This window comes from Vanacampus margaritifer, chromosome 4 (genome assembly GCF_051991255.1).
Source record: "Vanacampus margaritifer isolate UIUO_Vmar chromosome 4, RoL_Vmar_1.0, whole genome shotgun sequence".
Taxonomy (NCBI): Eukaryota; Metazoa; Chordata; class Actinopteri; order Syngnathiformes; family Syngnathidae; genus Vanacampus; species Vanacampus margaritifer.
In genome coordinates this window covers 6847904-6873556 of record NC_135435.1, presented here as the reverse complement: position 1 = coordinate 6873556, position 25653 = coordinate 6847904, and the positions used below count along the sequence as shown (strand labels likewise).

Here is a 25653-nt window from a genome sequence, read left to right as displayed (position 1 = left end):
AATGTCCAGTTTTTGAACTTATAGAAGTTCAATGGTAGGACTGAAGACATTTAATATTTTCAATTTGTGGTTTTACTGTTTTTGAATTTACTTATAAAGCATATATATATGATATAATCATGAGTGTTTAAAAGAATACAGTGGAATAATGATTTTGTGAACTTTATTTAATCCTCTCACCCTAAAAGCTATTGAAGAAAGGAATGTGCATGATGTTATCAGAGTCTTTTGTCATTAGAGACTAAAAGTCTGGGGTCAGATCCTAATTGCATTTGTTCCCCCAGTCAAGAAGGGGAACTGTATGTAAATGTCTGTTTACTAATAAGATTACACATTTGTCCAACCTGGAATCAACATGTCTGTATGTAAACGTCTGCTTACTAATAACATCACACATTTGTTCACTAGAAGTCAACATGTCTGTCCTTTAATCAACTTAGGAGGGGAAGAGGAACCTTTTATCTTTTGAGTATAAATGAGTCGATGTTCTGTAGATTGACACACACTTGGGGGCTCCACATTGCATTCAGAGTGGGTGTCCTGACTGTGTCTTTAGAAGCTTCTAAATAAATTCTTGCAAGAAAACTTCTTCATCAGATCCTGAATACAATTATTTTGGACACGCAAAGATTACACTTAATATAGTAGGTAATAATTCCTTCAAAGTGTTGATACCACACACGGCGCATCCCGATATCTGCGCTCGGAAGGACCTCCGACTTGAAATCGGGGATATTCAACATGTTGGATTGTTTTGGCCCGACTTCGCTCCATGTGCGGTGTGCCCCAAGGACAAACCACCGCACAGCCAGTTGACAGTGATGCGCAGCCAATCAGAAAGCGAGCCAGAGAGGAAGCCGGTGCGGATTCCAAAATCAAAACAGCATGACGCAGCAGAAAGTCCGTGCTTGCGCCATTACACTCCTTTGTTAAATTTTATTTAATTATTTTTTTTTATATAAGCACACACATACTGCACAAATGAACGTACGTACCGTCTCCGGGTAGGACACGAACCCTTGCCGCCAGCACTAAGGGCAAGTGATGCCTCGCTACCCAGAGCCCATTTAAACTCCTTTAAACAACAGCTTTTCTTTTTACTCTGCTTTTTCGTCTGGAAACGAGGAAGTATCGTGACTGGTCCTGCGATGTTTGTTGACTCGGAAGTCACGTTTAATCTTGAGAGGTTTTGCAAGACTTCCCGTCACTTTCATGAATGAACTCTGCTCGTGTGTGGTCTGTTGATTGTGCAGTGTGGCTGCACACCACACATGGTACGTTCAAAACTGTTACTCCTGTGATTTTTTCTCTTCACGTGTGTTGTCTCTCACAGTTTGGAAGTCGGACAACAATTTTAAAATCTTGCCGTGTGAACCAGGCTAAATTGGTCCACCTCTGGCCCATACACGACATACCAATTTCAAATGAAAACTCTGCTGCTGGCCCAGCTCCGGCCCATACACGACAAACTGATATCAAATTTTAAGATGTGCTGCTGGCCCAAACCTGGCCCATGCACTGCATGAAAGGTTGTGTTGTCATGGAGATCTTGTGTCCCATTCACACTCTAAAAAGAGAATTTTTGAACCAAGTTAAGATTACAAATTGAATTGTTGACCATTAAAAAAAGAAGAAGAAGCTCCAATTGGTAACACACGATTAAATTAAGTTAATCTAAAGCGAACATATTAAGTTTAGTTAATTAAGATTAATTATTTGGATTGGAGTCACTTTGGATTTGACACGATGTGGCAGATTTAGGACTCAGACGCAGAGATAGGGGTTTGAGGCCAAGGCAGAAATTAAGTCTTTGACTGCCAACCGTTTTCAGAAAAGGGATGCTGTGGGTGCCAGCCGATTTAAGCCTTTTGACTGATCTTTCAAGGTCCACAGAAAATTTTGTGTTTGGACTATGGAAACACACATACTACCGAATGAAAGATTGAACTCTCATCTTTCATCAGAAAAAAAGTTTGTTTCTACCTTATTACGTTTTTTCAGTAATCAACAATAGAAAATGGTTAGTTTCACCCAAATGCTCTGTTTTGAAAAAATACGGAGAAATCAAGCTTTTTGTGAAACGATATTATTTCATGCACTCTAGTGAATTTGACACATTTTTTTTCCCATGAATGATGCCACAAACACCTAAACAGTGCTTTACTTCTGTAAAACACTACCACCAACAATGAAAAAGTTTTTTTTGATAGCAAAATATGTTTATTTACATTCAACAGTGTAACAATTTGACAAAACAATTTGGCAAACTATTTACAAATGTGTGCAACCGTGGTACTATTTACAATTGTGTGGATGTTTCAAATACAGTTTTTCTTTTTGTAACACTCCCCTGCGTGCAAGGGGACGCAGCAGGATTTGCACAACAGATTTGTTTCACTGCGATGTCTCCTTCGCGTGCAGACGATACACTTTCTTGACGGCCTTTTTTTCCGGGGAATATTAAGTATATACTGCAGTGTGTGTTTGGCCATGTTGCCATCAAGTCTCTCAGGATCATGATACGGTGACGTTACGGTGGTGTTACGTCTGGCTTCCTCATGTCCTTCTGTTCCTATACCGGGTTGTAAGAGATGTTCTGATCCATCGTATTCGCTCCATTCATGGTGGCATCGTAGTCCAGAACCAGTGTCTTCTCCGTGATTAGACTGTACCCACTCCGATGAATATGCATTGGACTCGTTGTCCGATTGAACGTCCGCCGGAGCAGAAGTGCTCGGTTGTGCTCCGCGTTTTCCGGCGTTAGCATCGCTAGCCGGTGAGGCTTTATGACGTTGTTGTGGGGAAAACACTACTTCACCTTTATATTTTTTATGCAGGATCGTGAGTGGTCGGCGGCAACAATGAATACACAGAGACTTGATATGCTTTGCTAGAACAACTGTGTCTTTTATTCCCCGCAAACAGCAATCAACATTTGTACTGTGCTAGGATAATCATACGTTTTATCCCCCGCAAACAGAAATCAACACCTACGCTGTGCTAGAATGATTATACCTTTCATTCCCCGCAAACAGCAATAATCACAACTCGTTTTGCTAGAATAAATGGTGTCTTTTATTCCCCGCAAACAGCAATCAATACACTACAACATTAAGCAGCATAAAATGATCAAAAAACAGCGCTTACCTTGACACTAGACCAGAGAGCCTACGGTCCGGGTAGAACGAGCTGCAAAACGGCTGGGCAATCGTACGGGTTCCGCAGCTGACTCTGTCCGGACCGTGTGCCGCTCCGTTTTTTATTCGTTAGCGTGGGAAACCGGGCTAGCCAAACCCTTTCTCAGACACTTTCGAAAGCATGTTTTGCAAAGCAGGGAAAACTGTAGTATAAACAAGGAAAAGTTCCCAGGCTGATCCCGCCCTTTATTTACAAATTGTTGGGCACCCGGATTCACACAACAGTTCAGGACAACAACATATCCTTTTATAAGAGGTTACATGAGGATATATTAAACCATGTTTTTTTCCCCTTCAGACGTGATCATAGCCGCCGCGTCAACGCTTCCAACTTCGGCGTCAATCTCGGAGTCACCATCATCATCATCGTCGTCATCAATGTGCTCTTTAACATTGGTCGATGCTTTTCGTCTTTGAAAAAAATGCTCAAGCGTTAGCTGCTTGCAACCGGCCACCATTATGGCTTCCTCAGCCATTGTCCCCTCAACACTCTAGCTCCACCTCACGTCTTCTACTGACGCCTAGTGCTTTACTTCTGTAAAACACTACCACCAACAATGAAAAAGTGTTTTTTGATAGCATAATACGTTTATTTACATTCAACAGTGTAACAATTTGACAAAACAATTTGGCAAACTATTTACAAATGTGTGCAACTGTGGTACTATTTACAATTGTGTGGATGTTTCAACTACAGTTTTCTTTTTGTGTAACACTCCCCTGCGTGCAAGGAGACGCAGCAGGATTTGCACAACAGATTAGTTTCACTGTGATTGCCCCTTTGCGTGCAGACGCTACACTTTCTTGCCGGCCTTTTTTTCCAGGGAATAGCAAGTATATACTGCAGTGTGTGTTTGGCCATGTTGCCATCAAGTCTACTATCAGGGTCATGATACGGTGACGTTACGATGGTGTTACGTCATGTGTGTTTCCATAGTCCAAAAAACTGAATTTTCTGTGGACCTTGAAAGATCAGTCAAAATGCTTAAATCGGCTGGCACCCACGGCATCCCTTTTCTGAAAATGTCTGGCAGTCAAAGAGTTAATATTTCTATTCATTCCCTCAACCTGTCCTTGGGATTGGGGATGATACACTGAACCAAATGTATATTTTAGCCCCAATGCTTTTTCTACTGCTTGTAGATGTTTATTTTTGAAATGGGTTTCATTGTCTGATCAAATTTTTCGAGGATACCCATGTGATGGTATGAAATGATTAATCTGATGTTTTACCACTATATTTGCTGTTTCAGACTTGCAGGGATTTGCCTCTGGCCATCCTGAGAAGGAATCCACTATTACCAGCAAATATCTGTATCCTGACACTGGTTTTATCATGTCAGTGAAATCCATCGAAACCACCTGACCAGGAGCAGTCACGTCCGGCCGGATCGTGAGTGTCCATGGCAAGGTTTAGATGTAGGCATACTCTTATACCTGTTGCAAACACTGCAGTCCTGCAGTTTACTTTTTTTTTTTTTTTTTCTGGGGAGATCATCAGATGTCATCATCATTGTTCTCCCTTTTTTTTTTTGTATGTGTGTTTGTGCGTGTGTGTGCGTGTGCGTGCGTGCGTGTAAAAAAAATAAGAATTCCCATACCGTTCACCTAAACCGAACACTTCAAAATTCAGCCAGAGTCGTGGGGCCGCCAGGAGACCCGAAGAGGGACCAAAGAAAAGAAAGAAAAGCGAAGCCCAGCACCGACCAGACACCACCCACCGGGCCACTAACCAGAGTCCTTCACCAACCCCAGAGACATCTAAATTCCAACAAATCAGGGAGACCTCAAGGGCCCAAAGGAGAAACTGAGGAAAGGTAGAAAGGACAGACGAAGCAGAGTGAGATCCACAGACACCAGCCTCCACCGAATCAATGACCCGAGGGAGAAACAAATTGTGTCTGAGTTTCGATAGATGCTGGTGTGGTGGATCTGGCATGCATAAGAATCTCCACCAAAGAGGGGAGCCGTCGACCCCCGCCAGGACAGAGCAAGCGCAACACCTCAGGGCCCCCCAGGCCGCAGCAGCGCCAAAGGACGACCCCCGGGCCCCGCAGGGGCCACCGGCCGGAGAGCAAACCCAGGAGTAGGAGCGCCCCCCACCCCAACGCGGCCCGCGCCCCCAACGCAGCAGGACGGGGCACTGCAGGCCCACCAGGCACCCCACCGGCCCACAACCCCCGCTCCCCCCACGACCGGCGTATGTGGTGCATTAAAAGAAATTAATGGGGGGGGGGACAGGCGACCGCAGCACTGCTCCATACTGCGGCCTGCCCCAACCGATGCCCCCCCCAGTTGTGTGGTGCATTAAAATTGGAGGGGAGCTGCAGGTGTCTCCGCCCTACCCCACTCCCCCCCAAAATGTGTTATGTGCCCTAAAATGTATTGTGCAAAACTAGTGTAGTGAGTTAAGAGGAGCGACCAGCTGGGCCCCCCCCAACCGGGCGGGGGGGAGGAGGAGCATCCGCCCATCAATACCCCACCGGGACCCCGGCGGGGCTCGCCCCCCCGGATACCGGGGCCCGCCCGAAGTGCCCGGAGGCCCACCGGAGCGGGGCGGGCACAACACCGATCCTGCCCACTCTCCCGGCCCCCGGAGCGCCGAGACCCGGGCCACGGATGGAACCCCCGGCCTAGGGGAGGGGGAGGAGGGCGGACAGGGGAGGGGACGGGGGAAGGAGACGACAGGAAGGGCAGGAGGCAGCGGCAGGGCCGCAGAGTTAGGGGGAGAGGAGGAGGAAGGGCGACGAGGGAGAAGGGACAGGGAGGCGGAGGACGGGCGGGGAGAGGCAAAGAGGGAGAGGAAGGAAGGGGGAGGGGAGAGGGAACCACGGGGCACCCTGGCGGCCCACAGGCCCCAACCCGCGTCGCCGGGCCCAGAGCGACGGACCGCGCCGGGGCGGCGCCACCCCGAACACCAGGGAGAGCCCCGCAACACAGCACCCCCCACGAGACCCAGGGAACGACCAAGACGCAGCCGCCACCCAGCAGGCAACAGAGGGGCAGACCCGCCGACGCCCAGCCAGGGGGGGACAGCACCTGTAGAGTTAGTCCCCTGGCATGCAGTGAATCCGAATATTAGCCCTTAGTGCCCATTGGAGGTGAATCTGCTCGATCCTGTTGGCAGCAACTGGGTTCCTGACTATAAAAATACAACCATTAGTTACAAACTGTCAAATGCAGAGACATCAATGTAAGTTATCACAATGTGGTGGCTCTCGCTAACAGGCAGAATTAAATAACCAGAATTAGGTTAAAATATTCTATATACGTAGACCATATTTCTATGAATTTTGATATTTGCTTTTTATTTGAGGCCGATATTTTTCCATTAAAATGTGATTTATGAGGAGGTTAGACCATTGGTCGATATTCAGAGTTTGTTTATTTTTCCAGTTAACAAGAATTGTTTTTTTTGCGATAGTAAGGGCTACAAGTGTAGATTGAAATTGTTTATGTTGTAGGTCAGTTGTTGTTAGGTCACCTAGCAAACACAAGTTTGGAGATAAAGGTATCCTATAGTCCAAGATAGCGGAAAGTTTTTCTAAGACTTTAGTCCAGAAATACATAACCGGAGTGCATAACCATAAAGCATGAAAATAAGTGTCTGTAGTGTTTTGTAAACACTGGAGACAAATGTCGGAGTCGGAGAGTCCCATTTTCTTCATCATATATTGAGTAATGTATGTTCTATGGATAATTTTATATTGGATAAGTTGTAAATTTGTGTGTTTTGTCATTTTAAATGCATTTTCACAAACTTGAATCCAAAAGTCAGATTCTGTCTCCCATTTTAAGATGGGTAAAGACATTTTATCCGTATATGAAAGTAACCTATATATTTTTGAAAGTTTTTTTGTTGTTGTCGGAGAAAACTTGGTAATATCTTTAGCGAAACCAGGCGGTTGGAGCGTACCCTGAAGTGTTGGAATTTGTTTCTTTATCATATTTTTAACTTGCAGATAATGTAAAAAATTTCCGTTTTGTATTTTTGGAGCAAGGATGTATATGATATAAACATATTATCTGAGAAGAGATGATGGAGATGTGTAATTCCTTTCTGCTCCCACACACCTAAATAAAACGATTGGTTGTTAATTCGAAAGTCAGGGTTATGCCATAGGGGAGAAAGCCCACAGGGCTCCACTTGGGCTTTTGTAATTTCTAATGCCTTCCACCAAGCAGTCAGGGTGGCGGAAATCATTGGGTTTTTAAAACAATTATGTCGCTTAATTGATGTTGTAATAAAGAGTAAATCTAGAAGTCTGAGGTTATTACAATCCTTCTGTTCTAGTTCCAGCCAACAGTTAGTATCTCTGTTGGGTTGCGCCCATAGAACGATATATTGTAGCTGGTTAGCTATATAGTAGTACATAAAATTTGGTGCCTCTAGACCACCTTTGGATTTACTTTTCTGAAGAGTAGATAGACTAATCTTTGCTTTTTTTTTATTCCAGTAAAATTTTCTAACGGCTGAGTCCAACAACTGGAACCAGTTAGCCGTAGGTTTAAATGGAATCATTGAGAAAAAATAGTTTATTTTAGGTAAAACTTTCATTTTAACGGTGGCTATTCGTCCTATTAAAGAAATAGGAAGATTATTCCAGCATTCCAAGTCACTATGAATGTTATCCAGAAGTGGAGAAAAGTTTAAATGAATTAAATCAGTTAATTTAGGTGAGATTTTTATGCCTAAGTATTTTAAATTACCTATAGGAAATGAGTAGTGTGGGTCCTGGCTTGCAGGGTTCCATTCATTTTCTGTAATAGGTAGAAGTGTTGATTTTGTCCAGTTAATAGAATAATCTGACAACTGTGAGAATTTAGTTATTAAGTTAAATACTTCCCCTAACAAAATCGCCGGGTTTTCTAAATAAAGTAAAATATCATCGGCATATAGATTAATTTTATGTTCTGTTACCCCAGAGTGAATTCCTTGAATCCTTCTTTCCTGGCGTATGGCTATTGCAAGTGGCTCAATAAATATTGCAAATAATAAAGGGGACAGTGGGCATCCCTGTCTTGTGCCTCTCAGTAAAATAAAGCTCTTAGATATAATCCCATTAGTAGTAACTGTAGCTTTGGGAGAATCATATAATACTGACACCCAGTGGATAAATGATTTCCCAAAGCCAAATTTATTTAAAAGAGCAAAGAGGAAGGACCACTTAACTTTGTCGAAAGCTTTTTCTGCATCCAACGATATAATAACTGCCTTCTTATCATGCCACTGTGACATGCTAATAAGGTTAAAGAGCCTCCTAATATTATTAGTAGAGTGACGATCTTTAATAAAGCCTGTTTGGTCGCTATGAATAATTGTCGAGATTACTGTTTCTAGTCTAGATGTGAAAGCCTTAGTAATAATTTTAATATCAGTGTTAATTAGTGGAATTGGACGGTACCTTGATGGAAGGTTGAGGTCTTTTTCTGGCTTTAATAAAAGTTTAATTGCTGCTGTATTCATGTGTGGACGTATGTAACCATTAGTTTTAATTTCTGTTACTACTCTTAAGAATAGCGGAGCAAGTATTAACCAGTAGTGCTTAAAAAATATAGCCGGATAACCATCTGGGCCAGGTGCCTTGCCATTAGACATACTATCTAGAGCACTGTACAACTCGTTTATAGTAAGTGGCGCTTCTAACATATCTTTATATTCAGTAGTTAACTGAGGCATATTTAAGCTACTGAGGAATGCCTCAATATGCTCAGGGTTAGGCTTGTTAGTTTCTGAGTATAGGTTGCGATAATAGTTATAAAAAATTTGATTAATTTCTTCTGGTGATTGTGTACATTCACCAGTTGTCCCTTTTATAGCCGTTATAAGAGATTTTTACCGATTGCGTTGAAGTTGGTTTGCAAGAAATTTACCTGATTTGTTATTATATTCAAAGTTGTTGTATCTCAATTGTTGTATTATAAACTCTGTTTTTTTAGTTAGCATATCGTCTAACTGTATTTTTGTATTTTGTAAGTCAGTCCATATTTGGTCATTTGGGTTTATTGCGTACTCATCCGTCAGTTGTTTAATTGTATCTTCCAAGTCATTTTCAAATTTTTGATCCTGTTTCTTTTTATAAGATGAATATGATATAATTTTACCTCTAATTACTGCTTTCCCAGCTTCCCAGAGAAGAGATGGCGATAGGCCTGGAGAGTCATTTATTTCCAAAAAGTCTGCCAACTCTTTCCTTATAATTTTATCAAACTCTGCATCGTTTAGCAGTGAGATGTTAAAACGCCATGTTGGTGGTGGTTTAAAGGTATAATAAACTTGTAGGGAAAGTGAGACTGGTGCATGGTCGCTAATAATAATAGGATGTATTTTTGTAACAGTTTTATCAGCAATAGAGTTATTTGTAAGAAAATAATCAATTCTTGAAAAAGACCGGTGCACAGCGGAAAAGAAGGTAAATTCCTTCTTATTTGGGTTTTTAAGTCTCCAGCTGTCGACGAGGCCAAAATCATCCATATATTCCCCTATTACTTTAGTAGATTGTAATCGCCTTATACATGTTGTGTTATTAGAATGGTCTATTAATGGATTTAAGACTGTGTTAAAGTCTCCTCCAATAATAATAGTAGAGTTCGCTGCTAAATCAAACAGCTGAGAGAAAAATTCATGGAAAAAGGCCGGATCATCATTATTAGGGGCATATAAATTGCCAAATGTATATATTTTATTAAATAGAGTTACCTGAATAATAATGTATCGGCCCTCTGGGTCTGTTATTGTATTATTTAGAGTAAAGAGTAAATTCTTATGTATGAGTATACAGACTCCTCTTTGTCTGCTGTTATAAGGGGCAGAGTATGCTTGGCTAAAATTCTTATCAATAAGTATTTTTTCTTCAGATTTTTGTAGGTGGGTTTCTTGCAGGAGGCAAATATCTGCTTTTAATTTTAAGAGATGGTCTAAATTTTTTATTCTTTTTGCCTGTGAGCGAGCGCCACAAACATTCCAGGAAACCAGAACTAATTTATGCATACAAACAATATAGGCTCAGTCCTGTGTATATACTGTATCTGCATAGGCCATTTTAAGCTTTAAGCAAACCATCAATTGTTTCTGAAATGCTAATCATCCCAGCCGCTTTTACAGAGTATTGGGGAACATATATTTGCCCTGGTTTCATCTGAAACACAACAGGTGAGACGTTACAAAGACCAACATCAGTGGGATTTATGGACCACAGCAAAGTGGGAAAGAAATCAAGAAGGTAACCAGCAAAATTGCTGTCGGTTGTTTCACTTCCGTGGTGCCTACCCAGAAGCTGGTGATCCAAAACGGAAGTGGGTAAAAATGTATAAGACTGAATCCAATAAGCATCAAGTGACGGGAAATAGAGCAATTAAGAGTGGAATAAATTTTGACAATCATCCTATGTTCAATACCCATATGTTGTTTTCAATTTCCTGAAATGTCTTGCTATAGATCTCATCCCCTGAGCTGTCATAGTACAGACTGCAATGCATACAATCAGTTACCATATCATAAGATCTGAGGTTACGAACCCAAGGTGACCAGAGAGCTCAGAAGTGCTTAGCTTTTGAGTCAACAACTGGAGTCAATATCCACTCTTGCCCAGTAGATGTCGGCAGTGGCGCATGCCACAGGGCATTGTTCAACAAGCGGGAACTGGGAGGTGGCACTGGAAGCAGAGCAGCAGAGCAGCAGAGCAGCAGTAGGTGTTTATCATCCGGAAATTCCAGGATAAGTCCATCAGGGCTGCATTTGATGAGAGGGCATGTGGCGATGAGGAGATCTCTGCCCAAAAGATTGACTGGACAGTTAGGTGCAAACACAAAAGAATGCAAAAGAGTCTGTGAAAAAACACTGAACAGTCACTGACCATGTGGATTCAGGGCACCATCATTGTGGAAACTGTCCACCAGATAGAGGCAGATACTGTTGATTTGGCACAGGGGAATGCTGTTGCTGCAGCGTGCAGTTTGTTGGCCTCTGCCTCTCCACCCAGACGCTTGAGGTCGCTGTCTGCAATCGTGGGCCCAATGACCAGGCCGTTCACAATTGAAGCACATGTTGGGCTACCAGGGACCACACCTTGACCCATGAATGAACCTGCTTGATACATCATGCACTCGGAATCGACAGAGGGAGATGAGATCACAGCAAGAGTGTTTTCTTCCTGCTTTTTCAAAAATTTCAACTGCACCAGAGCAAGTTGAGTTTCTGTACTTTTGTGTTTGCTCGTTTGTTCATAAGCAATATTGGTGCCGTTGTGTTCAAAACAATAGCAGTTGGAAACATTGCATAATATACAGTAAATCAAATCATAGATACATTTTTCCATATTTTAGATACTTTCCCAAAAAAAGAAGAAAAGTCAGTATTGGGCTGAGTTTATTTGAACATGAAAAAGAATGAAAACAAAAACAGTAATAAACATACAACCATGTCTCCAGAAGAAAAAAAAACATACAACAAGAACAAAATAAAATAAAAAATAATTACAAAACAAGCAAAATTCAACAAAGCGCACCTAATAACAATTCAAAATAACTTCATTTTTCTATACAATCCCAAATATTTAAAGTAATTTAATTAGGATTTAGCATTCTTGTGAATCACTAAACCAGTATTATTTGTACAAACAGTGTTATCTATGTAACATTGTGTTAAAAAAAAATCTAACCTAAACTATTCCAACCCAGTATGATTTGACAATTGACAATTTGACGTGGGCATTTGCACCGTTGCGGGAGTGCTTGCCAGCTAATGTAAGTGACTCCCCTTATACACTTTAAAATCAGCGTGCTCAGTCTTTGACATTGCGGAAACAGAAATAGACTTGCTGGAGTTCACGCGCAAAAAGCAGGCCTTCTCGGGTGGATGATGTAAAGTTGGGCAGGATGATCAGATTGCTGCTGTGGAATGCGCATTTTATCACTTTCCAATATGATCGATGATAAAATAAATAAATAAATAATAATAATAGTAATATTAATAATAATAAAATAAAATAAATAAAATAAAATAATATTAACACCAATAACAATTCAATTCAGTTCAGTAAATTTTTATGATGATTACGAGGGTTCGATGCACGCTGTTGTCATATTCATGAATGAAATACGATGACATCCACCAAGCTCAGAATTTGCCTGCACCTCGATCAATTCCACAAAAATTAGGTCACACCACCTGCACCACAAATTAGACTTGCTTTTAGCTGGTCTAATGATAACTCCTCTGTTCACCAAAATTCCCAAACCATAGCATGAAAATAAAGATGAGAAACAGACACAGCATTTTTTATTATTCTTTTTTTTATTACCCCCAAACGTTTCTACGTATTAGATTAAGGTCCAGGGAAAAGGTTTACCACGCCATAACTTGCTTTTGTGGGTGTATAACCAAGATGCTGCTCAAAGTATTTTTATGCATGCAAGCTGATCCATGATCCACCAAATGTGATAAATAGGCCCAAGAACATAGCAAGGGAAACATTCTGATGTTGCAATTTATTGCTTGTAACACCACTTTCTTCAGTGCACTGTAATGGACAACTTTCTGCACACAAAAATAACAATTTTGCTTTCATCAGTCCACAAAATATTTCTCCATTTCTTCTTTCCATCACATGTGTAGTGATTAGACTTTACTCTTCACTTCACTTCTTGTTCAGGTCGTCATTTTTAACGATTTGTCTGTAGAAAGATGAATTGCTTGCAAACCCCATACAGAAGGTCACAACCCAAAATAATTATTCATCATGTGAAGCAGCTATGGTACCCAACATACTATCTGTAGTGTATTCATGTAAAAATCTAAATAAAAAATCCTTCACAGCATTGATAATATCATCATGTCATTTGGGCGTATTCAGGGATGCACATTATGCCTTTGGTCTGGTTTTTGTTTGGTTTTTGGCTGTGCACAAATAGGTGGCGACTTGAATTGAGATGCAAATTTGCTGAGTTATAATTTTTATATGACAATTGCTGCGTTTTCATTACAGTTTTTTCGCAAAAATAAAAGCGATATTGTACTATTTCGATAAAGTGCAATTTCGAATTGCCGGTGTTTCCATTGGAAGAGTGTTTCGCTTCTGAGGCGCAATTCTCGTAATGTCCCGTCTCGCGGGATTTCGCAGTTATGTAGGAGGTGCTTATGATGTTTACGGAAGAGAGAAGACCGGAGTTGTTAATATTACTTAAAAAACATCTCCCTCCCCTCACCGGGCGGGTTCGGCCATTTGGTGTTGGTGTGTGTTTGTGTGTGCGCGCTAACTCGTGTTATGATGCGGACAGATGGATTTCAACGACAACGTGCGCCGGATGTGTCTCGTTTGCTCGTTGCCAGGGGCAATGGCCATTTCTCATGCAACAATATGGGACGTACGTTGAACGGCGGAATATTGGTTCCATAACTGAATCGCTTTGTGCTTAAAAAGACTTGTTATCCCCTCCGGAGGCAGCTCCGACACGAAAGCGAGTGGACCCGTATTTCCTACTTCCTTTCCTCCGTGACCGGGAGGGGGTCACATGACTACAGGGAATGGGCAAAAAGTGTTTCCACTACACTTTTGCGAAATACTTCTATTTCGACACGTCTCAAAAACCACCTGAGAATGAATCAGCATATTGTCATGTGTACTAGTGTCACATGAACGTTTGAATGGGAATGCATGTGACGTGTGTATGTACTTATGTGGTAAGTCTTCGAGAGTGACACCCAGAAATGTTTGCGTGTGAATAATACAAAACAGGACGAGGCATTCCGCCCTCGAGCCCTCGTATCACATGTAGAATGAATGGGTTTGTCAACGCTGAGCAGTGCAGTGTAGTGCTGCAGACTAACCTTTTTTATTACCGCTGTAACGAATATTGCCCGTCACCCTCAATTTTTCCATTTTATGTGCCTTTTTAAACATTCCCCCCTGGGAAATGTGTGTGCGTTTTTTAACTCTGTGTGTTTCAGTTCAAAAGGACTGTTTTGTGGAAAACACTACTTCACCTTTATATTTTTATGCAGGATCGTGAGTGGTCGGGGGCAACAATGAATACACAGAGACTTGATATGCTTTGCTAGAATAACCGTGTCTTTTATTCCCCGTAAACAGCAATCAACATTTATACTGTGCTAGGATAATCGGACGTTTTATCCCCCGCAAACAGTAATCAACACCTGCGCTGTGCTAGAATGATTATACCTTTCATTCCCCGCAAACAGCAATAATCACAACTTGCTTTGCTAGAATTATTGTACCTTTTATTCCCCGCAAACAGCAATAATCACAACTTGTTTTGCTAGAATTATTGTACATTTTATTCCCCGCAAACAGCAATCAATACACTACAACATTAAGCAGCATAATATGATGATCATCAGCGCTTACCTTGACACTAGACCGGAGAGCCTACGGTCCGGGTAGAACGAGCTGCAAAACGGCTGGGCAATCGTACGTGTTCCGCAGCTGACTCTGTCCAGACCATGTGCCGCTCCGTCTTTTATCCGTTAGCGTGGGAAACCGGGCTAGCCAAGCCCTTTCTCAGACACTTTCGAAAGCATGTTTTGCAAAGCAGGGAAAACTGTAGTATAAACAAGGAAGAGTTCCCAGGCTGATCCCGCCCTTTATTTACAAATTGTTGGGCACCTGGATTTGTACAACAGTTCAGGACAACAACATATCCTTATATAAGAGGTTTCATGAGGACATATCAAACCATGGTTTTTTTCCCTTCAAGGACTCTTTGAGTTTCCCTCCAGCAGGAACTGGACTTCGTTTTATAACTCCCAGGAAACGCATATCACAACTCCGACAGACCTGAAATCCTGTCTGATAAGCAGTCCCCAGACCATCTTTTATGGTCTGGCCTATCCACAGGAATTAGCCATGTGGTTTTTTTTTTAAACACTGCCCCTTGGAAGTTGTATGGTACAACAGTGCCCTCCAGCAATCACTATCGGTTATCCTCAAGAATCCTGCCACTCCTAATTAATCTGAAGTCTACATAATTCGGGACAGACACGGACTCTATGTACTTGACTGACATCAAATAACTCCTGTTGTTGATCTTTGTACACAACCTGTATGTCTATCTCAAATGAATGATGTGTGTAATTTGTGTAGCCACCTAAGTTTAGCCAATTAGTAAGCTTGGCGGGTTTAATAACTTTATGATCGCGGTAATGTTTGAAATGTGTTCAGAATTATAAATGAAGCATCTGGCTTGTCAATTCTGATCCAAAAATTATCAAATACTATTTCAGTCGACCAAGTCTGCTTCATGCGCACGGAAGGGGGGTGACACAGCATTCCACCATTCAACTGCGGATCGACGCTCGAGTCTCTCTCTCTCTCTCTCTCCCGTGCGACTGAACCAGTCCGTAAGTTGCACCTGCATTGGAATCTGACCATATACCACTGGTGCAACGCTTTTATTCAAACATAAAAGAATTGACAGGTCAAACGGTTCCATCTTTATCCCCCATCTACCTTTTTCATCTACCTTCTTTTATCTTAGTTAGTTAGGTTGCAAGTTTTCTTTTTATCTTTGATTCCCATTTTTATTCAGTTTCATTAATAGGTTTGGCTGTGACTGATATATGTGTGTTTACTAAATAAATTCCATTTCTGCCGAATCATTTGCGTTTACTGAGTGGATAAGTAATTCTCTTATGAAAGCAAATAACTCCATGATTAACTAAAGTAGCAACTTCAGATTATGAATACTTGATAATAGGATTTTTATTGTTTATTTTGCTCCTGCAAACAAGCAAAGTCAACGTGGTGCCCCAGAGGTTGCTGAGGAAATTACAACTCCCCTCAGTACCGTCTAAATTTCTTATCAAGCCCTTACGGCAACCCAAATAATCGCTACACCGCCTTGAAGCAGCTCCCCACAATCTCTTTAAATTCAGCGCAGAGATAGAACCGTGCAGTCTACATATCATGTAGATGCAGAAGATCGGCATGGGCAAAGCACATTTAAATAAAAAAAAACTGCAAAAAGATCTCCACTTGTGGATGATGTACATTTAGCCACTGTAGATGGGCGCTTGGAAAACGCCTTCCACCCCGAGTCGTGCGTCCGTGTGTGCTACAAGTCAGAGGAGGAGCAACTGGCATCAAGAAAATTGTCATCTTTTAGTTTGAAACAAAACAAAGAGATCATTAAGGCCAATTTGAAAGCCTTAAATTCATTCCAGGACAAAGGCACAGAGTAAAATACTGTAGGCTTCTCTTACTGGCCTCAGTTTGCACAGACAGCATTGTAGTCCGTTCACACTCCAATAAGATAACCTACATCAGGATTTTTAAGGGTTTATTTTTTGTTTCAACATTCATTCCTTTACGAGAAAGCAACTTTTAAAATCAACAGCTGTCTACTGGACACTATCCCTGTTGCAGGACGACCGATGTGATATAATTAGCAATTGCTAGACTTATAATTATATATATATTTTAAATTAAAAGTACATTGATGTGATATATTTTTGCGTATCATTAAAATTAATGGGTTTTAAAATTAATAAACAATGAAGAATTGAAAAATTATACAATGTGTCCCTTTAGAAGTACTGTACATCAATTACAAACACTAGGCCAAGATGTTCAAATGGTGTAATCTGGATCAACAGTGTATTCAGATTTTTTTGCTATCAATGCAATTTGGATTGGATCAGCCTGACCAATAACTTCTGTAAGATCACCAAATCCTAATAACTAGTGCTCTAAATTAAACTTCATATCATACTGAAGGCTACATTAAAAAAAAAAAAAAAAACCTGGCCAGCATGGGATCACTCACTGTATTTACTTAATGAAACAGAAAGCACAGAAAATACAAATACCCAATTTTCAATTATGTCTTTTCAACAGCCCAAACTAATTTCCCTAATAAAAAAAAGCAACGCTCTGCTTCAGATTCAAACTTAAAGGGATACTTGACTCATTGAGCCATTTTCAGCAGTAATAAGTTAATAATTTGTCCAGAATGTATTTGATAACTTTATTATTTTTCATGTAGAATTATTACCTTTAAAAGCGACTTTTTCCACTTGCTGTCAAATGAAGATGGCATCACCTGTGCTGAGGAAGTAGGCAACGACTAATCATGGCTCAGTTTGCTGACCAAACGCAAAAAACAGATGAGCCATGATTGGTCATTACCTAGTTCCTCAGCACAGGTGATGCCATTTTGAGTCAATAGCAAGTGGAAAAAGTAGTAAAATAATGTAGTTATCAAATTCATACTGGACAAAATATTTACTTTTTACTGCTGAAAATGGCTCAATTAGTCAAGCATCCATTTAAATTTGAAACCTTTAAGTATTAGTTGAGGCGATTTGTGTGCCTCAACTACTTGCAAGAGGAATCCCAAGACATGTGCAACATTTGCTTGTATTGTACTGCACAATATTGCTGCAAAGCACTCTGTCCTTCTCTGTGATGTGCGCGTGGGCCATCTGAAAATGACACACCAAAACATTCTGTAGTATGACAAGTTTCCAATTTGAGTTAGAATGGAACACTTTATTTTTTATTTGTACAGCTTTTGAGACACAGGAAACACCCAAAGTCATTTGATTTTATTTATCTTTTAATGGTCTGTAGTGTGAAGTAGTGTATCATTTCAAACAGCTCAGGGGCTTACTTCTATCGTGTTTTTTACGCTTATGCTCCATCTTGTGTTGGAAATAAGGACTGATATGTAAAATGTAAAACCAACAAAAATATTGTAATATGGCTTCAAATTGTAGGTTAAAACATGATAAAGCCATTCTAAAGCCTTTTTTTACTTTTACATAATTTGTAAATTTTAATACAATAGTTTGGATTATTTTGTTTTATGAAGTTACATCCTCATTAGCAGTGGCATGCTTAAACAGTAACTTTTTAAGGTAAGCTACAGTATTTGAGCACCCATTGAGTAAGTAAGCGAAATAACATTGAACTTTTTTTAGACATGTGGTTAGCAGTAACATGTCTACGATGATGGTCATTGTTCTGCACTAGATTGAAGAAGACGGCTTTATCAAAAATTAGCATTTTGTAATAATTGCAATCATGATTCATACAATCATTTGTTTTTTGGGTAAAAAACAAGAAAATGTTCAAACATGTAAAAAAATATTAAGACATACATTTCTTTTAAACACTATAATTATGCAAGTTCCTTTTGGACCAAACAAGATTTATAAGTCATTAAAAAAAAGTGCAAATATATCAATTCAAGCAACTCAAATTTTGTATTAATCTTTTTTTTTGGTTTATGATTATGTTGATTTTGTAATTGTGGCATGTAATAATTGAAATTGTCATTGAATTTCGACTAATTGCACAGCCCTATAGTAATTATTATAATGAACATGACATTGAGTTCAAACCCCAGGCTGTTGCTTGAACAGAATTCCACAGCTTGATTAGAGAAGGGAATATGCAGCATTAATAAAAATACACAACACATCTCTTCAATTTTATTTTATTATTTTCTTTTAAATTGCTCTAGTGAGGCACCAGTGTTTATTTTAAGCTTGCTATTGCTTTAAAGAGTTTCTTTGTTTTTTAGTGTTTGAGTAAATACAAATATAATTGTAGAAATGTAGCCTACGGGCACATCTCTCCTTTACCTGGCAAATACAGTATTATGCCAGTGTACAAAAAGGAAAAGAGCAAACGGCATAATAAAGCTAATCAGAAAGTGGAACGAGACTTTAGCGAACACAGCGTGGATTTCCCTTCTTCAGTTTGTTTCCATGGCAGATGATGTCATCTTGTGTAATCATGATGAAAAAAAAAAAGACTTGGGAGAATCTGATGGACAACCCCTCTCTTATTAACCTGGGGAAAAAAAGTGTGAATGTATGATTGAATTGCCAAATGACGACATCCTTGTTAATGTAAACTACCATATCGTGTTTTCAATGCATACAAGATGAAACACAGATTACTACACATTTCAGTTTGATTAGATAGATTACAAGCAATTAGATGAGAAGTTACGTTATCTGCAAGGTCATTGAGCAACTTATCACACTTAAGACAACTGTGGTTTTCAAACCTACCACATCCATATAGCGCATTGACACGTTCAATGTCATTGCTGCTCATCTCACGTGAAAGACCAAATGTAAGGTCAGGATCACTTTTGGCAACAATGGTTGGTTGTCCGTTTTTGGAGAAGGCAAATCTGCATGTAAGATAATATCAAAATAAACAGCTTTGGATATATATGAATGAAAAGCAGTTTGGTTTATGGAATTATTGAACATATAAACATAAAGAAAACACAAAACACATAACAAGTTTAAAATATAAGTTGAAGTAAATAAAGAAAAACAAGAATAGGAAGAGAGAAAAGAGTTGATATGTTCAAAAGGGGTAGGAGGAAGTTAAAAACGTATCTAGTTCAACCCCTTATTCGTTTTATGTTGATAAAATTATAAGGTTAATGTATTTCAACAAAAGGGAATGTATAAACCTAATCATATATACAAGTGCACTTTAACACACGCACATTGCCCAGCGACACATGTACAGGAAATTCATAGGCATATATCATAATACATTTATAAATCATATCCTCTTACACTTCACATATACAATTTTCATTACACTCATACCGATACATCCAAAGAAATGACAGCATATATACAATTTTAACAGCTCATGTCTGATTTAAGTTATTTTTTTGACTTTGCTTTTAAACCATTGTTTAAATTCAGCAAGTGACTGACATCTTTTCAGGTCACTTCCAAAATCATTTCACAAATTAACACCTTTTACAGAAACACACCTTTGCTGAATATTTATTCTTGTTTAAAAAAAATTGGAGACACTTGTACACCTTATGGTATAAGGACTCTCTCTAATTTCATTAATTATACATAAAGCTTATTATATTATAACTTCTATTTGTCATTGGGGTAGATTCATTGCTTCACCTTGCAATTTTATTTAAAGAAATAAAGACCATGGATTCTATTTTCATGAGGTGTGGTGTCAATCTATGCAGGGGTGGTATAGATTAGGAAATCCAGATTTATTGTTCCTTGTATATCCCAGAAAACTGTCAACATAACTTTGTGTGTTATTCTTTGGGTCTTGAACATTTGAATGCAGTCTTGAGCGTGGCACGATAACTCCTCAGTAATTGTTTAAAATTTGAAGGGTTTCTACAGAAAGAAGAATTATGACAGAATTCCTGATACCTTTTGTAGATGGATAAAGTATTTCATTTTAGATTTGCCAAACACTCACTTGCTGTATTGCATGATCGAGTTTAAGTCGTAGGGAGTACCCAAGTTATTCGTCTCCTCCTTCTCAAAGTTGTTTTCAGCTCCTATACACAAAAGGAGACAGGAATAAAATATTGAAATGGTGATGCTGTCTAGAACAATCCCCCCGCTCTCTCTCTCAAAAATACTTTTCTATAATACTGCATCCTTAAAGTTGGTATTATACAATACCTTATATACACTCACCAACATTAACACATCTCAACATAATCATGCTAAATTGATCATTTAACTAGATAAAACAACAACAATAAAACACTAATTTATAACTGTTTTTGTGGGAGTGCAAAAGTTTATGCCGACACTTTAGTTAAATCATAAAACACTGAATGCAGTGAAGTGTTTAGCTCTGAATGCAAACGTTGTCTTTGATGTACTTCAATGTGGTTAAACACGGCCTCTTTGAGGTTTTATCAGGAAGGCTCACCTGAAACAATGTTCTCAAAGTTAACGGTGATGTGATCATCTCTGTCAGACCGAACTTGCTCATGGTGGAATCCAAGAGCATGAAGAACCTCGTGCTGCACAGTGCCAAGGAACACACAGCCATTTTTCTGCAAGGAGATTAGCTGTCCATTCGGCTGGCGACCAAGGTACGACCAACACCTGAGCAAATAGGAGATGTGTCTTAAAAATTGCAGGGCTGCTGTCACAAAATATATCTTTCAAACCCAAACTACAGTAGAGTTTTCCCCTTTCAAAATTGCCCTCTCTGTGGTCCAGATGGTCAACCCGTGCATCCACTAAGAGATCCGGCTGGTTGCTTCGTTCAGTGAAAGGCTATGAAAGTGTGTTTGACCCCAGGTGGATTACTTCAAAGAGGAAGACTTGTACTAGATTTGAAGTATGTATTTTACACCAGTAGTCTTGGAACCTTTCTTACACATCTCATGTAAGGGTTTAAGGGAGTTAAAAAAAAAACATGAGATTGACTTCTTTAGAGTCCATCCATCCATTTACCTAATCATTCAGAGTCAGATTGCGGGGTCAGCAGCTTTAGCAGGGAAGCCTAGATTTCCCTTTCCCCAGCCACTTCATCTAGCTCCTACGGGGGTGCCCATGGCAGCCGAGAGACAAAGTCTCCCCAGCGTGTCCTGGGTCTCACCAGGGAGGCGTCCAGGAGGCATCCTAACCAGATGCCCAAGCCACCTCAGATGACTCCTCTCAACGTGGAGGACTCTGAGTCCCTCTTGGATGACCCATCTTCTTACCCTATATGTCAGGGAAAGCCCAGATACCCTGCATAGGAAAATTCCTCTTTGTTGCTTGTATCTGACGGTAGCTACGGCTGGAACAAAAACTACACTGCTCCTCCTGAATTTGAGATTCGAGTTCCTGATGGACTCTCCTCTCCAGCTTCCCTAAATAGACCTTACCACGGAGGCTGAGGAGTGTGATCCCTTTCTAGTTTTAACATACCCTCTGTTTCCCCTTTTTAAAAAGTGTGACCACCACCCAAGTCTGCCAATCCAGAGGCACTGTCCCCGAAGTCCATGTGATGTTGCAGAGGCGTGTCAACCCGGAGAGCCCCACAACCTCAGAGCCTTTAAGAATTCTGGGCAGGTCTCAGCCACCCCCGGGGCCTTGCCTCCATCTCGGTTACTTCAACCCCAGAGATAGTAGAGCCCACCTCAGATTCCCCAGATTCTGTTTCCTCAAAGGAAGGCGGAATTGAGGAGGTCTTTGAAATATTCTCCCCATGACTTGCGACGTCCCAAGTCGAGGTCAGCAGCGCCCCATCTCCACTATATATATAGTGTCAATCATACACTGCTTTCCTCTCCTGAGACGCCAGATGGTGGACCGGAATTTCCTCAAAGCCGTCCAGAAGACTTTTTTTTATGGCCTTACTGAACTCCACCCACGCCAGTGACTGCCAAAGCTGTGTTCTGCTTGGCCAGCCAGTACCCGTCAGCTGCCTGCGGTTTGATGGCATCCCTTACCCCTGGTGTCGGGTTCAGGGATTGCCTCCACGATAGGCACAGACCATCTTATGGCTACAGCTCCGATCGACTGCCTCAACAATGGCGGAGAAGAACATGGTCCACTCTGACTCAATGTTCCTCGTGTCCCCCGGGACTTGGGCGAAGTTCTGCCAGAGGTGATACACTGTAGTAGATAGATGGCTAGATCCACCAAATCACACCCTTCCATGTGTCACTGTCATTGCGCCTATCAGCATTGAAGTCCCCCAGTAGAACGAGGGAGTCCCCAGGGGGAGCGCTCTCCAGCACCGCTCCAAGGACTCCGAAAAGGTTGGGTACTCTGAGCTGTGCATAGGAACAAACAATAGTCAGGATCCATCCCTCCACCAGTGGGTGCGAGTGTTGGAATACTGCCATCAGTGGCCGGAAACTACGCTAATGTGTGAAACTTGGAAGTCGGAAGTCCGTGGCATCTACCCAATTTAGCGTTATGGTGAGTGACGTACTCATGGACTTTATATTTGTTCTGTGATGCCTTGTAATATTGGCGGCGCCAACATATCATGCCCTCCTTAAATCTATCTCTTAAATGCGCCAACTTGGCACATTTAAGGAGGGCGCTGCTAATATAGTTACATAAAAATGTGGCTTCACATTTATTGTTACATCTACAAAATACCCCAGTTTTTGCATTTCTCACAGCATTCATAAGCATTACCATAGTGACCTCACCCTTATTATGGTGTTTGTGCTGCTAGTACAAGTACATCAAAATGCATAGTGGATTTGTGTTTTTTTTGTTTTGTTGTTTTATTAATCAGCCGCTGAACAGCCAAGCATCCTCCCCCAACTCACTGGGTTTCCGGTCCGCGAAAGTTGTGGACTTGTATGGACCGGTCCGTGGTGGAAAAAAGTTTGGGGACCACTGCTTTTGTGTGTAAACCCCAATGTACAAGCAACAAGGCGGCGACCAGTAAGTATGCCATTCGTAGCTGCGCCTCTCACTATGGGCAACTCCAATGTGCAATAGAGTCCAACCCCTCTCAAGAGGACTGGTACCAGATGTGCGTGATGGCGAGCCCGACTATGTCTAGTCAGAACTTCTTGGCTTTGCACACCAGCTCAGACTCCATCCCCGCAAGGGAGGCGACATTCCATGTCACAAATAGCTACAATCAGTCCGCCAAGGTCCCCATCCTTGTCCGCCGCCCAACTCCCTACATACCCAACCCCTTTGACCCCTCCCATAGTTGGTGAGCCAATGGAAAGGGGGGCCCACGTCGCCTCTTCGTGCACTACCCAGCCAGGCCCCATGAACGCAGGTCACTAACGGGCCCCACCTCCAGGCCTCCAGAGTGGGAGTACGGTTACCCGCGTCCCGGGCAAGGGAAAACGTGATCCAATAATCTTTTTCATCATAAAGGGTCTGTGAGCCATGCTTTGTCTGGTCCCTCACCAAGGACCTGTTTGCCATGGGTGACTCTGCCAGGAGCATAAAATCGCAGAGAACTTAGCTCCTAGCTTCAGATCGTTGGGACACACAAACCCCTCAACAACGGTAAGGTAACGACGCACAGAGGGGCTTTAGAGTCCAATCGCATTTAAAAAGGCCACCAACACATAGCATCTACAGTTAATGTACTGTGTGCATATCTCTACCCAGATCCAGAGATGAAGTGAAGGTAATCTCTTTGCCACCAGCGCCTCCACACAAAGCGAATGCAGGTTTTTTCATAGAAACTGATCAAGCCTTGAATGATGATGGAGCGCTCTTGCGAGCCTGTGGAGTAAAATGGTGAACAAGAAAAAAATAAAACAACAAATAATAACAAGGTTTATTTTTTTATTTTTTTTAAAGTTGCAGAATCAAAATTCAGAGAGGTCTAGAGGATTTAATATAAAAATAACTGGTTAGCTCCTTTATTTAAACCGGTGGTGTGCAAACTTTTTCTTCCAAAAGCCACCTACTGAAAAATGGAAATTCTGATGTTTCCAGATGTTTCCCAACAACCAGTTTGCTTGGAGATTTGCATGTGGTGAGTATCAAATTGTAATATTATATATTTTTATATTAGTTATTCATATGTTGGTACAACATAAATATTTTGATTTGGGAAATCAAGAGATGGTATTCCAATATTCAGCTCTTCAGTCTCATGATACATGTAGTACAATAACAACAGACTTACTGAATACACTGGAGATAACGATGGGCACATAGACATAATCCCCACTTTTAGGCCATTTACATCCTGTGGCTGTGCAGGTGTCTGCATTCCTGAGCAGATTCATTGCAATGTCCCCATGTACCAGATGTGCAGCTGTCAAAGAACAACCAGAAGCATTTTTCTATTAGGCAATCAAGATTGATCGTTTAATTAGTCTGCATTTTTTCACTTTTAAAACACGAACTGGAAAATCCTGAAATCTATCAAAGAATTGTTTTGTTTATTGTTTACTTGTTTAGAAATGTGTTCCCTTACTTGTGTTAGCATTTGCCTTCTCAATTATTCCATTGACGTCCATGTTTTCTGTGTGAGGGAAAGATCCAACAGTTAAAGAATATCACTATAATTAATGAAAGTATACTTCTGCTGGGTATGTTTAGTTAGAGGAATGCTATAAAATGGTTTTGTGAATGATTTCACTTGCCTATGTCATCGCCACTCACAGATACTGTCTGAAACCCAAAATAATCATTATATTACACATTTTTAATAAGACAAAATGAAAAAAAAGTAATTGAAATAACACATATTTATCTAGTCTACTGTATGTAGTCTTACTGGAGGAAGACCCATCAGTAACAATTGGAGTATAAAGAGAAATGTTGGAGTCATGATTGGAGTGATGATTGCTGTCTGATTGTAGTCTGTTGTTAATCTTCAAATCTGGGGGAATAAAGCAAAAATAAGTTGTTTATAATATGTATATTGAATGTACTACTGTAAACTTGGTGTACCTGTTGTATCAGCTCCTGGATTCTTGAATGCCGTTGCTCAGCTCTTCATCTTTATAGTGCTTTCATGAAGGGTGTGTCTGAGTTCTGAATACCTTCATAACATCAATGAACATCAATGGATGAATTTGAATTCAGCAAATGTACCTTAAAGGGATTTTCCAAGTATTATTTTTGCATAATGTCCAGCATCATTTGTAAGCACAACTAAGTCGGTGTATTAACAAACAAGGAAATCAAGGATGATTTAAAAAATATATATAATTTTATAGTTTTGATTTTTTGCTAACTTGCCTGAAG

The 25653-nt window shown here is 40.6% G+C and overlaps 1 protein-coding gene across 1 annotated transcript; it reads right to left on the bottom strand.

Moving 5' to 3' along the window:
* Positions 1 to 1097: 1097 nt before the first annotated feature.
* Positions 1098 to 25234, bottom strand: LOC144050291 (uncharacterized). Its single transcript, XM_077563413.1, has 13 exons — positions 25181 to 25234; positions 25047 to 25074; positions 24878 to 24925; positions 24584 to 24715; positions 24054 to 24174; positions 20897 to 21075; positions 20432 to 20513; positions 19237 to 19361; positions 11111 to 11283; positions 10786 to 11024; positions 10596 to 10665; positions 1507 to 1567; positions 1098 to 1258 (listed from the first exon to the last, which is right to left on the bottom strand). The coding sequence occupies exons 1-13, from the start codon at positions 25232 to 25234 to the stop codon at positions 1098 to 1100; spliced, it is 1473 nt and encodes a 490-aa protein (XP_077419539.1).
* Positions 25235 to 25653: the final 419 nt, after the last annotated feature.

Coding starts and splice junctions, on each gene's coding strand:
- LOC144050291 (XM_077563413.1), bottom strand. CDS start 25,234: ATGACTCCAACATTTCTCTTTATACTCCAATTGTTACTGATGGGTCTT. Junction 24,716..24,877: donor GAAGGCAAATGCTAACACAA/GTAAGGGAACAC, acceptor GTTCTTTGACAG/CTGCACATCTGGTACATGGG. Junction 10,666..10,785: donor CCACTGCCGACATCTACTGG/GCAAGAGTGGAT, acceptor TATGCATTGCAG/TCTGTACTATGACAGCTCAG.